This window comes from Aethalodelphis obliquidens, unplaced genomic scaffold (genome assembly GCF_003676395.1).
Source record: "Aethalodelphis obliquidens isolate GAN/ISIS:26980383/991018 unplaced genomic scaffold, ASM367639v1 scaffold49, whole genome shotgun sequence".
Taxonomy (NCBI): Eukaryota; Metazoa; Chordata; class Mammalia; order Artiodactyla; family Delphinidae; genus Aethalodelphis; species Aethalodelphis obliquidens.
In genome coordinates, this window is record NW_020837993.1 from 10,512,283 (window position 1) to 10,526,016 (window position 13,734).

The 13,734-nt window shown below is 46.9% G+C and overlaps 1 protein-coding gene across 6 annotated transcripts in view; it reads right to left on the reverse strand.

Annotated features, from left to right (window-relative positions):
* IGF1R (insulin like growth factor 1 receptor) overlaps positions 1-13,734 on the reverse strand; it is a 307,791-nt gene that overhangs the window by 44,973 nt on the left and 249,084 nt on the right. For all 6 annotated transcript variants that reach the window (XM_027083187.1, XM_027083186.1, XM_027083185.1 and 3 more), the window contains 3 exons: positions 5,195-5,409; positions 3,165-3,291; positions 1,430-1,668 (listed from right to left, as the gene is read on the reverse strand). In XM_027083187.1, the coding sequence (XP_026938988.1) occupies positions 1,430-1,668; positions 3,165-3,291; positions 5,195-5,409 (581 nt within the window). The remainder of the gene's footprint in view (positions 1-1,429; positions 1,669-3,164; positions 3,292-5,194; positions 5,410-13,734) is intronic.

Below are 13,734 nucleotides of genomic sequence, written 5' to 3' on the forward strand. Positions count from 1 at the left end.
CACTTAAGCATAATGGCCATGTAAGCTGCTTTTAAAATTAAAAGGCTTAAGGTACAAAATCTTATACACAAGGGTCTGAACACTTGTAAGGAAGGAAACTTTAGGAAAAAGTTATGACTAATACTAACTTTTTCTCAGAAAACATTTTACTGAATGCTAGGCCACTTTAGTGCTTCCTAGAATAAGTACTTCAGAAACACACAGCTCACCCCTAGATGTTTCAATAACAGTTGTCACAAAAAAGCCTAGGCCATGGACCAAGTCAGTCTCTGTCCCTACCACTTGTGAGGACAGACGCCAAAATAGAGCAAACTGACTCAATTTGTACAGTGCTTTGTTTTCCATTTTTGGTGAAAGGAAACAAGTTTCTTAAGAATTGGTCTTAACAAAGAAAGACTTTTATTTTCCCCAAATTAGCTACAATGAATTACTTGCAAATTTTTAGGCTGAACAACTTGTTGTGTTGCCTTTGAGCCCCTGCTACAACATCCCAGGCCTAGAATCAGAAGCCTGTGTCACATTTATTGATATAAACATTGTGCCATCAGTGACATGATAGTAGCCACTTAGAGGATCATAGAGATGGAACAGGGGAGGGGAGGGGAAAGGAGGAGGGGGCAGGAGAACATGAGCAAAAGGATTTCCCCACCAACATTTTTTCCTCACCCTCTTTGCCATTTAAATTCATTTCGTGCCAGTTTATGCGTATTTTACAGCAGCCTATGTATTGTAACAATGGCCTTCATCAAAGAATGTTTATCAGTGCCTTTTAAAATGATGTACATTTCCCTACTTCTAACCTGGTTTTTATATACTTGGAAAATATACACAAATGTTTGCTCTCCTTAGTTCCAGATTCTGGAGCTGAGAAATGAGTTGGTTTAGAAAACGGAGATCGGGGAGAAGGAGGCACATTTTCATCAGTGAACACTTGGAATGTCCACAACATGGTTCATCTCATGTTTTTCAACTTTTGTCTGCTTTCTTGGAACCCTAGCCACTACAGGACGAAGGTGAGAAACCAGGGAGCCACCTGAGGTAACTGGAACAACAACCAGGGTTTCAGTTCCCAGAGGTCCAACTGTCCAAATAAACAAGAAGGGCAGCCTTAGAGGACCGTATCCAGTCTGGGTCTCCCAATGAAACCAACCCAGCACCCTGGAGGACCTGAGCTCACTGGTCCAGGACAGTCAGAATGATAATGGAAGATGGTACCAAGTCCAGAAGATGGCCTGGAAGAGGCTAGGGAGTGGGAAAGAAATATGATACAGTATTATATATTGACAAGACAGACAAATAAAAGACAGACTGGCCCAGGACAGGGAGAGACAACAGGCACAGCTCAGTGTCAGCCCTCTGACTACATCTTGTCATGAGTGAGGACCCTGAGCTGACGAGGCGTGGGACGGCAGGGATGGTGCGTGAATACCTGAAGCGTTGGTGCGAATGTACAAGATCTCGCTCTTGGCTCCACGGATGTGGTCATTCTCCACCATGGTGAGGGTCACAGCCTTGACGTAAACGGCATACTGTGTCCAGGGCTTCAGTCCATGCAGTAAAATGCCGGGCTCCGCGTCCTTGTTGGGTGGGAGGTCCACATCTACCATGTTCCAGCTGTTGGAGCCACAGGCATCCTGCCCGTCATACTCTGTGACGTTTTTAAAGGGTCTGAAACACAATCGATGAAGCTCAGAGAATGTTTTAGGCCGCTGACATCAAAGCTCTCAGAAACCTCCCCCCAGGGCCTCCCACATCATACTTTCTATAATGGGAATTCTAGATAAAAACGAATCATCAATTAGATCTTTGTAGAAGAATAAAATTAAGCCACCGGACTCCAGGTTTCACAGTTCTGTACACACGATAGAGTCGAACCCTCTGCCTCAGGAAGAGGAAGTTCCATAATTACTGGGATTGGAAATGCTGCTCCTTAAGAATATACGCAAATGCTCTTTCCCTCTCTTCCCCATTTTTTCACCATTAAGAAAAAACAAGAGTAGTCATTTAATGCAAACATCATTATTGATAAAGAATAACTTCTGGAGAAAAATGCCTTTGCTACAGAAAAACAACTTCTCAAATACAGCTTCTAAAATCTAATATGCTCACAAACAATTCTGATTGCTTAAGTATCTGATAACATTCAAATATTTAGTTTCCAGATTATCTCAGACACTAACATCACTGTCAGGGCACTGGTAGACCGTTAAAGAGGATGATGATTCTGCACAGATGCGGAGTTGGGCAGGGATTCCACGCCTCTCAGATGAAAGGGCCAGACAGACACTGGCTTCTGAAACAGACATTCACACACCCCTCCCTGTCGCTGTGATGGAAGATGAGTGACTCCCACGTGCAGGGACAGTGAATGCCTGATAATCTCGCATCCTGCTTTTCTCATGGCAAGGGCACTCCCAGGGCCCCGGCTCCAGCAGGGGCAAAGGGTACCAGATGCTGCCACTGGTGGCTCTGGTTCCAGCTCCGGGGAAGCCAAGCACCTGGGAAAGGGACCTATGGCATCAAGGTGGGACCTGGGTGAGGAGGGTGACTAAGAGGCCTGGGGGAACCACCTGGATACAGGAGGCAGAGGAAGGAAGGGGGAGACCAAGAAGAGCTGCCATCTGGAGGGATGTCCTGGCTGCCCAGGCAGGCAAACGCCCTCTGAAGGCACAAGAAAAGCCCCCAGTAGATTTTGGGAGAAATTCTGAAAGGTTTGAGACATGAAGGTCAGTCTCTCTCCATTCTCCGTCCCTTGTTTGGAGGGCTTATGACCTAGAGCAGAAGGCCACACCTTGGGAGGGGCCACAGATAGAGTGACCAGAATAGATGATGGACCCACCGGGAGGTCACCTCAAGGGGAGCTGAGCATCCTGAGGGGTGTTCCCAGACTATGGATCAGGGGGACCAAGGCTGCAATGATATTGCAACCAGACCCTCCAACCCCGTTCATGAACGTCTGGACTGACCTAATTCTCCACAAAACAAGTTTTCCCCTTTGGACTTATTTTATTCTAGCACGTCTAATCACCCACTGAAGAAGGAAAGGCCTCAAGCTAACACTGTTTTGTTTGTAGCTGTCACTGGCGGTGATGGATGTCACGTGACAGACAGGAGGGTGGCGAGGATGAAGCCCTGCCAACACGTCACCAAGCACAGACACTCACGCTTCCTTGTAGTAGACGGTGAAGCTGATGAGGTCCCTGTAGTCAGGGGGCCGGTACCGGTGCCAGGTGATGATGATGCGGTTCTTCCACGTGGTGGTGGAGGTGAAGTGCAGGACGTCACTTTCACCTGGGGCAGAGGCACATCCATGAGTGACACCCATCTATGTCCTTTCCCTCCACGTGTCTGAGAGGTCACCTGCCCTGTACTATGGCCCTCTCCCCCAAAGCTGTCTGTACTTGCAAAGCCCCTTTTTGGACTTCTCAGTGGCTTTCTTGTTTCTACTAAGGACCCAAACATTGCGCTACGTGGCCTCCAAGGGGCTCGGTCCTTTGTTTTAGTACACTTGGTGGCTCTGGACGTGAACCTGTGAGTGATTCCTAACCTGAAGAGAAGGACCTCTGGATGGAGCAAGGTGGCCTTGTCTCTGCTCTTCCCTAAGATGCGGGCCACCCAAGGGGCTGGGGAAGGTGAGAGTGGACCTTGATGCTGGGTGGACTCTTCTTAGACATGACGACACCTGTCTTGCAGTTGTGGATATCTGCCCGCTTGTGTCAAATTACCAAAGACAGGTAACAGAACAGCTGTGCCACAGAGGGGAACTTTTCTTAGTCCGCACACGGTATCGACACCTTCCTGCGCAAGGACACAAGAACGCCTTGGCGGCTCCAGCTAGCGCTGATGCGCAGCGGGGAATGGATTGAGCGCTGATTGGACCCATTTCACTTGGAACAGCCTTCTGCGCTCTGTGGGAAGGAAGCCTCTGCTGGTGAGGCATGATGGGGATGCTGCCCCGAGCCCCCTCGTGCTCCCGGACCTGATTCAAACTGTGATGAGAACCCGGGAAGAACTGATGATTGCCTCCCTCGTGGAGACACGAAGCTCTCCTACGAATTGTCCTTCCCCCCGTGTCTGCCTGACTCCCATTGCACCCTCAGCAGGTGAAACAGAGGCTAAAGGCAGTTAAAAACTGAGAAGTCTCTGGGGCAAAACGTGATGGATTGAGATGGGAAAAACGTTGCAGTTCCTGCTAAAGTGTTATTTAGAGAGGAAACATGATTTCATTTTCAAGGGAAAATAAATGGCTACTGCATTCATGACCTGACAGGTCAGACTGGCCCACTCTAAGGAAAACACTTTGACAGCACTCTGCTGCATCCGCTTCTGCTATGGTCTGAACGGGGAATGTGGTGAGGGCTGTGGCGCGTTATGTGAGGGAGAAGGCCCTTCAGCTCTGCGTCTGGTTTCTCGACTCTAAAAACTCTTCCTGAGCAACTCGAGTGTCTACCAGGTAAATCCAGAGCCAGCAAAATGAAGTCCAATGCTGCCGGTTTCGCAGATTCTCTTGCGCCGCGAGCGCACGTGCAAATCACCCTGGATCACGTAGATTATTCTTGTCTAATACCTGTCCCTTATCAAAAGCCGATGGTGGAGAGACTATTTTTATAACTTGATCCAGCCACACAGAACCACACCATTTTTAAAAGCAGTTTTACATACAGGGTTAGGTGAGAAACTCACCGCTCAGAGGCAAAACCTTAAAGCAGAAGTCGCATAACCAGTGTAAGATTATAATTATATTGTTCTAAATTTAAAAAGCAGTATCAATCCAGGGAGGCAGGTTCCCTCCACCTTTCATGTTGTGGTAGGAACCAGGTGGAGGCCAGGTCAGGGACGGGGGCCCCTGGCCTCCCCTCCACTCCAGAGATGGAGGGCCGGGTTTGCTCCCTCCCGGGGCTGGACAGGACCAGCTCTCCCCTAGAAAATAATCCAACCGTGTGCCTGAGCATAAAAGACACTTAACTCTGTGTATTCTGTAAGCACCTCTTTAAAATCTGAGTGAGAACACATTTACAAATGTTTAGCACACACAAATAGATGCTACGGAAAATTTACAAATATGAATCTGCCCCACTACTGCCTTTGAAGATATCCACGTGTGAGCAAAGTGCTCATTAAGGAGGCCCCATATGAAACAAGGAGGGGGCCACGAACGGAAGCTGCTGTGTAGATAGGAGGAGGGTCCACTCACAGGAGGCTCTCTCTCCGTTGTTCCTGGTGTTTATGTCCCCTTTGCTCTGGCGCCCTTTAGTCCCCGTCACTTCCTCCATGCGGTAAATCTCGGAGACACACAATTTGGGATTGAAAGCAAAGTACATTTTCCCGGCTTTGATGGTCAGGTTGCGGTGGTCCCAGTCCCACAGCTGCTGCAAGTTCTGGTTGTCGAGGACGTAGAAGGAGTAATTCCTAGAAGCACAGAAATCAGCATCAGCACCCTTGCCCTTTGCCACCAGATATCCCATGCTGTGCCTCTTCGCCACAAGGCTCCAGAAAACACTGCCTTTGCGGGTAAGAGATGTAGTTATTAATGGTATCTAAGAAAGAATAGTCACTGTTAACAATAACAACAATATGATTCAAGGACAATATCAAATAGATAAAACACTAATTAATTTGATGACCCCTATTACCAACAATAATGCCTCTCACACTGGAGGATGCTACTGAAATCATTCCCTAGAAATGCCTCTGGTTATTTCTCTGAAGCAGAGTACGTACAATGAGCTTGAAATCAGTCCATGGGAGAACAGATATGCTCTGCTACTCAACCGGAACAGCTTACAAATTTGCTGTAGAAAGTCTGCCATTATCCTTGGGGGTAAATCCCATCCCATCCGTGCTGTCAGCAGCATATGACGGTGTAGAAGAGAGAATGGGACAGGGAGACAGACTCGGGGGTGAACCCACCCTGGGTCAGCTCCCTCCTCCAGATTCATCCCACCCTGAAAAGCCTCAGCCGAAGTCCTCGGGGAAGGTGGGGGAAGATAAATGGCTCCCAATGGGCATTCCCCCAGGCCACCCATCCAGGCAACAGCAACTCAATGTCCAACAAGTTTAGGGTGCACAAAGCTTATTTTCAGAGGGCTGGGCCCCACCCCGGGAGTTTCTCATTAGGAAGTCTGGGTGGGCTGAGAATCTGCATTTTTAACTAGCGGCCAGGTGATGCTGGGACCACACTTGGAGAACCACTGCTCTAACAGACCCTGGGCACCACCGAGGGGCTGGGGGTCCAAAGCCGACCAAGTCAGACATCGGTCCTGCTCCCAGTGGGTGGACGCAGAAGCAGTAGACCCAGCTGCTTCTGAAGGAGAGGTGGGGGGACAGCCAGCATCGGCAACCACTAACACTGGCCACCCAGAGACAAACCCATACCCGGGGAGGCAAGAGAGCAGACAGCTCCGGCTTGGGGTCTGGAGAAAGAGCCTTGCAGGTCCTTTCTGTCTGGGTCCGTTGGTAAACCAGGCAGGCAGGATCATAGATGCCATCTGAGTCCTCTGTGCTGACAGGTCTGCTCCCCACAGAACTCAGACCCTTCTCCCCCTCCTATCCCCCAGCCTGTTTCCTTCTGGGGCTCACTCAAGCACCTTCTACAAAACTGAGTCTAAGTACTGGTGCCACATTTTGAGTTATGTCTAGGACCCACTCAGGGATCCAACACATAAACAGTAGAGAAGGAAAGGATCCCAACCTTCTTTCCAGAGCCGGGACAGCTCAGACAGAAGCCCAGAGACTTCCTCTGCCCCGGGTGGTGTCCACTGGGCACCTCTGTGCATCCGGTGAGGTTCACTTACACCCGGACCAGGACCTCTACCAGGACTCTACCCGCCGGTCAGTCCACAGCCTGAGTCTCACTCATTGAGAGCAAAGCAAAAGCCATGGTTCCAGTGCTGTGAAGCCCACCTGTACATTTCCCCGGGAATTCATGAGGCATTCAGAGACAGGGGTCCAGGACTATCAATGCCATTTATGAGCTGCACAGCCACAGGCAGGTCACTCAGTGCTTTCTGTAGCTCCGTTTACTCACTTATTGGACAACAAGGGGCACAAACGGTGTCATATGAGCTCCCTGTCGGTTTTAAGGGCCCAGGAGGAGTTACTGAGCTGAGGTGGGATCTGTTCCCCGAGCCTGAAGCCCAGCCCCTCCACGAGCACCAGGTCACGTCGGTGCAGGTGCTGGGGGTGGGGATCCTGCCCACACAGGGGTGCAATGAGCCAATAAGTCCAGAGGCAGCACCTCAGAAACTAAGCCAGGCTCCTCACAAACCCACCTGAGGCCTCGACACATTCACGGCCACCAAACCAGGTGACAAAAACTGGCAAGTCAACAAATCCTTTCCTTTCAGCAAGAGCTCACTCCCCAACATCTGCTGGAAAAGGAATGTAAGACATTGTCCAAAGGAATCTAGACTTGGGCTACGTACCACAAGGCCATGTGTGCAGGAGGGTGGTGTGGCAGGTGGAAGGTGGGGTCCACAGTGCCCCCCCCCCCACCATCTGCTCCCTCACTGCCAGGCTGCAGGTGATGCTGCTGGGAGAAGGGGTGTCTGCAGAGTTATACAACCGGAGGAGGGGTTCACAGGTGGAGGCAGATGTCTCCTATCATAGGCCATTCTTGCCCTCAGAATACTCCCAGCTCTGAAGGACACTCTGCGGCATCAACACGAACCCCGTGGGTCTGGCTGCTCCCAGGTTCCCAAGTAGGCCACATGGGACAAAATCTCCTTGTTGGTGCAGAAAGCTCTGGGCCGGGAGTAAAGGCCAATTACCCAGGTCAAATTGCTGACTCAACCTAGGACGAAGCTTTTATTTTAGTAAACTAATTTCACTAGCAGAGAACATAACCGCACCGAAAATACCTTCTGAACAAAACATGCTTCTCCCCAGGGGAGGGAACATGAATTATAAATCAGGAATTTGACAAATGAATGGCAGGCACACTGAAATTCTGTGTATGTGACTAATCACTTTGAAAAGCAAGATTATCTTTTTACAGTAAACATAAACATTTTTTTACAACACTGAGAAGGCCTGGAGCCAGGATACCAATATCAATAAAACCGGGGCGTTATGGAGCTTGTGTAAGCGACAGAAAAATAAAAGTGAAACCCTCAACACAATGATAATCAATCCATTCACGAGCTGCCTGTCAATACTGCTCTTGTTTTCCCAACCCCAGCTGGAGGCCCGGCTGCCCACACATTCCTTCCACGATCAGGTAAGGATTAAAAGACGGTAAAAGGCAGAAACTTGTCTGCATATCTTCAACACACACATATACACACTTAGATTTTATTGTTCCCTAAAGGAAATGCCTGTTTAAGTCAATTATTCTGTAAATGTGATTTCCTAATTGTTTCTAAGCTGCTGCCTTTACATTCAAAACATATTTAAAAAAATTATCTGTTTATTCTTCTGTCCCTTACACAGGCTCCGTGGTGCCTGGCCCCAGCTCTCTTCAAGGTTGCAAAAAATGTTTGTTTCTATGCTTGGGTGGGCCCCATCTGCCAAAATGTAGACCAATGTGGGAGGTTATCTCCTTGAGGACATCTATATATTATCTGCATCAATATTCTAAACGCCCAGCACATACTATACACCTAACTGTTTTATTTATGGCTCCAATCTCAGGGTTGTCCTACTTCTGAGTTGTCAACACCACCAGCTCCCCGCCTGCTCGAATGAAGGGCAGGAAGGATGGGGAAGCAAAGGAAGGCAAAGTGCTGAGGATTCGAGTGGTACTTAGAAGACAGCCCCGGGTCCAGGGCTCGGACCACTGCACGTGGGAATCCAAAGATCGGGGTGGAGCGTCATCTCCACTCTCACTAAGCAATAACTCTAGGCAAGGTATTTCTTTGGTTTCTCCCCACTTGGGACAGATGGGGCTGAGGGTGGGGTCTCCAGAACATGGGGGCAGGAAGGGACATTCCCCCCTTTCCAAACTTTGCTGACAAATTGGAAAAAAAAAAAAATCATTAGTCCCTTTCATTTCTCAGAGAAAAAACTATGGCCTCTTTTGGGCGGTCCCTCAGTGGCATCAGAACCCAGCACATGGGGGCTTGTCTCTAGCAGTCGAGCCATCTGCAACTGATGCAGGATGGTCTTTTCACATATGCTGCCTCCAACCTGTCTGCAACGGATTGCTTTATACCACATCCAGTCTCCCCCAAAGTTCAATATTTACACCAGCCTCGGAGGTTCAGCAAGGGTGGGAATTTATATTCAAGTGGCACTAGGCACCAAACAGATACTCTGAAAACGTTTCCTCTTTGAGGGTTTTAAAAACAGCTTTACTGAGGTATAATTTATCTACCAAAAAAATTCACTCATTCTAAGTGTACAGTTCCAGAAGCTTCAGTAAATTCACACAGGTGTCTAACCATCACCACGCTGCATTTTCAGAACATTTCCGTCACGCCAAAGTTCTTCATTCCCGATGGTGGTCAAGCTCCAATTCCATCCCCAGCTCTTCACTGATCTGCTTTCTGCCTCCATAGTTTTGCCTTTTCTACAAAGCACATATTAATGGAATCACAAAATGTGTAGCCTTTTGTGTCTGGTTTTTTTTCACTTAGCCTAATGTTTTTGAGGTTCACTCATGTTGTTACATTATTGTTGGGCAGTAATTGTGCCACATTTTATTTATCCATTTATCTGCTGATGGACATTTGGATTGTTTCCAGTGGGGTATTTTGGTGGTGGGGGGGGTTGGTATCATGAATAACACTGCTATGAGCAATCACATACAAGTCTCGTGTGGACATGTTTTCATTTCTCTTGGGTAGATACCGGGGTAGAGCCTGGAACTGCTGAGTCACATGTCTGAGTGTATATTTTTTGGAAGTCTGGAAGAAGTGTTAAAGTATAGCCATGTTGCAACCTAATCTTAGAGTTGCAAGAAGGCAGAATAAAGCACAAAGTGTTGCAAAGTCAAGTGGTGGGAACATGAGCAGAGATGCCTAACTGCATCCAAGAATTCCAATTCTTATAACCCACCACCTCCATCTACTCTTATTCTTTTCAGGGCAACAATCCTTGGTGGCACCAACAAATGTGAAATTTTAATTCATTTATCTGATGTATCACAAAATACGGTTGTTCAAATAAGGGAATTTTTTCAGAGAACAGAAATATTCTCTTTCTTATTCAAGGGCTTAAAAATTAGCCATTTCATAGGAATCTTGTACATGTGTATTCCAAAATCCATTTCTTTCCAAAATAGCACAACCTTGATCTTTTTTTTTTTTTTTTTTTTTTTTTTTTGCGGTATGCGGGCCTCTCACTGTTGTAGCCTCTCCCGTTGCAGAGCACAGGCTCCGGACGCGCAGGCTCAGCAGCCATGGCTCACGGGCCTCTTCCCAGACCGGGACACGAACCCGTGTCCTGTGCATCGGCAGGTGGACTCTCAACCACTGCACCACCAGGGAAGCCCAACCTTGATCTTCTTAATGTCTAAGGTTATTACTCCAGAAACACATCACCTTACACAGAGTAATGTCCTCAAAGAAGCCTTGGCCATCCGAATTCTTCTGGACAAACTGAAGACTGCCTATGTTGTCCGGCCCCTTTCTCCAGAGACCAGCAGCCCTGCTGTCTGTTCCGATGTGATTTTGCCTATGTCTGTCACCAGCCTGGACATCAAATTCCAGAATCAGCTCACTGTGAGCGAGGACTAAGAGGTCTACTCCAGGTAACGTTCTTGAATTTCATACTCTGGACTTGACTGCGTGGCCTGGGCTACTCAGGAGACATTTGGAGATGGGTCTCAGTTCCAGTTTGGAAAGTTAAGGGTAACACATAAAAAGGATCTCGGTACTACAAATTTGTCTGTTCTCCATCAAAACAAAAGGCTACAAAACTTTCTTCCCACTGAACCAAATGGAAGCACTTACTTATATTCTCATTGGTTATGAGAGGTACAAGAAAAATCATACTTTAAGGAACAGTGTGACAAGAAAATATTTAGGCAAAAAAATCAAAGGGCTTTGGGAATATGCTTCTGAGAAGGAATAAAGGGGTAAAATAGTGGTTTCCAATCTTTGCTGCACATTGAAATTACCTGGGAATCTTTTGAAAAGCAATGATGCTTGGATCCCACCCCCAAACATTTTGATTGAATTGGGACAGAGTGCAACTTGGGCATCAGGATTTCTAAAAAGCCCCCAGATGATTCTAATGTATAGCAAAGTGTGGGAACCCGTGGGGTAAAAGTCATCTTGGCTTACACCAAAAGCACACTCAAGTGAAATGTTCTACTGACACTCTGGTAACTCAAAAGCCCTGAAAAGGTTCCACTGCCTATCCAAATTATAACCTCCATACCTGGGTGCATAACAGCTTACATAATTCTCATACCACCTACCTCTCCAGTATTATTTGCCAAACAGGTCCCAGGATGCCCCAACTCGTTGCCTTTGCTGCTGCCGCCTGTCCTGAAATGCCTTTCTTTACCCTCTGCTTTTTGCTGTTTCTGGAAACCCTCCAAGGCCCATCTCAAAGCCACCTCTTCTCAGAAGCCTGTCTGATCTTCTTCTTCTTTTGTTTTTGTTTTTTTCTTTTTTAATGTTTTTTTGATGTGGACCATTTTTAAAGTCTTTATTGAATCTGTTACAATATTGCTTCTGTTTTATGTTTTGGTTTCTTGGCCAGGAGGCATGTGGGATCTTGGCTCCCCGACAAGGGATCGAAGCCGCGCCCCCTGCGTTGGAAGGCAAAGTCTTAACCACTGGACTGCCAGGGAAGTCCCCTGTCTGATCTTCTTAATCAGATGCCTGACTCTTTTTCATGCCCATGGCATGTGTCTTTTCTTTCCCTGTAGCACTCTGCAAGTTCTGCTCGGCACTGCTGGCATTTACCTATTTATCATCTACCTTTCTTCTCTTCCTCCCTTCTGACTCTTCCCTTTTTTTTCTTTTTTTTTCAGGTTTGAGCAGAAGACTGTCTCTTTTTATAGCTCATTTTGCATTCTTTTAAAAAATTTATTTATTTTTATTGAAGTATAGTTGACATACAAATTATATAAGTTTCATGTGTACACATAATGATTCACAATTTTTAAAGGTTATATTCCATTTATAGTTATAAAATATCAGCTATGTTCCCTGTGTTGTACAATATATCCTTGTAGCTTATTTATTTTATATGTAATAGTTTGTACCTCTTAATCCCGTACTCCTAAATTGCCCTTCCCTCCTTCCCTCTCCCCACTGGTAATCACTAGTTTGTTCTCTGTATCTGTGTGACTCTTCCCTTCTTACAGGAGTGAGGGGAGTAGGCAAAGGGGCTGCACCTAACCCTCTTCCTAAATCTGAGAAATACAGAATTGAGTTGTTGCTACTGGTCACACCTGATACAAAGCCAGTAGGGGTCTTCATCACAAGCAAGGATGACCCATACATTTTTGGTCATGGGTGAGGAAGGCAGCTCAGAGAACACAGCTCCCATCAAGAGAGGCAAGGTTCTCAAGCTCTATCTAAAGAGAGAGCCTCCAAACAATGGCAGGCAGGAATCCAAGGCTAGAAGCCCAGAATCCTCAGAGCTACAAGGGCTACTAACCAGCAGCAGGTTCACCATTGCCCTTCCCTGACATCTAAAGTACTATCAGCAGGGCAGGGGCCTGAAGCTTAGCTGAGCTTGGAAGTGGCCCAAACACCTAAGCAATGACATACATCTGTAAGAAGACCCCACTGGGACTTTGGGTTTTACACATGATTCAGGTAATAAGAAATACATCATAAATATTCTTGCAAATAAAAATCACACTTTGAGCTTCCCTGGTGGCGCAGTGGTTGGGAGTCCGCCTGCCGATGCAGGGGACGCGGGTTCGTGCCCCAGTTTGGGAAGATCCCACATGCCGCGGAGCAGCTGGGCCCGTGAGCTGTGGCCGCTGGGCCTGCGCGTCCAGAGCCTGTGCTCCGCAATGGGAGAGGCCACAACAGTGAGAGGCCCGCATAACGCAAAAAAAAAAAGTAAATAAAAAAATTAAAAAAAAATCACACTTTAATTTTCAGCTACACTCAAGTGCCTAATACTTTTAGTTAACACGCAACTGAAAGGTAGTCACATCATGTAATAATTCCTAATAAAAATGAATTAAACTGTCCTGTTAGCTTTCCCCTCTATGTATATCACTTGCTCAGCCTGGAAAAAAAGAAAAAGGAATGTGTATCCTCAAGCAGCAGGAAAACTTGCAGGTATCAATACGCCAAAGCAAAAGTGCTTACCAACACCAGGGTTTCCAGAAACACAAACCTACTTGGAGGAAAAAAAATAAAAGAACTGTGCTAAAATTCACTTTAAAATTTAATACAACCAACAGTAACACCATCACCTCAAATTGGCAGAGCCTCGGTTTGCCATGTCGGTGACCTGGGACACTTGGGCTGGGCACAGTGGCAGCCTCCTTGGATTTGCCAAAAGAAAGACATTTTTCTAAAGAATCAGTGTTCCCAGCAGGGAGGACAGTGTGCTTTTCAAGGATGGAATGAAGAGCTGCCCTCTCTCTTTAGCTATATCAGATGATGGAATTTTAAGAATTTAAGACTGACCAAGAGTGAGTCTGAGAAAAAGCAGGAAGGCTGTAAGGAAACCCTTATGCGGTAACTTTATCCAGTCAGGGCACATAAATCAGCAAGGACAACCTTTCTCATGACCTTCCCACCTCTTGCTTTCCTAAATTATTTCCCCAAATTCTCTTTAGAAGGAATTAACTCATTAATGGATGTCTCCTTTTAT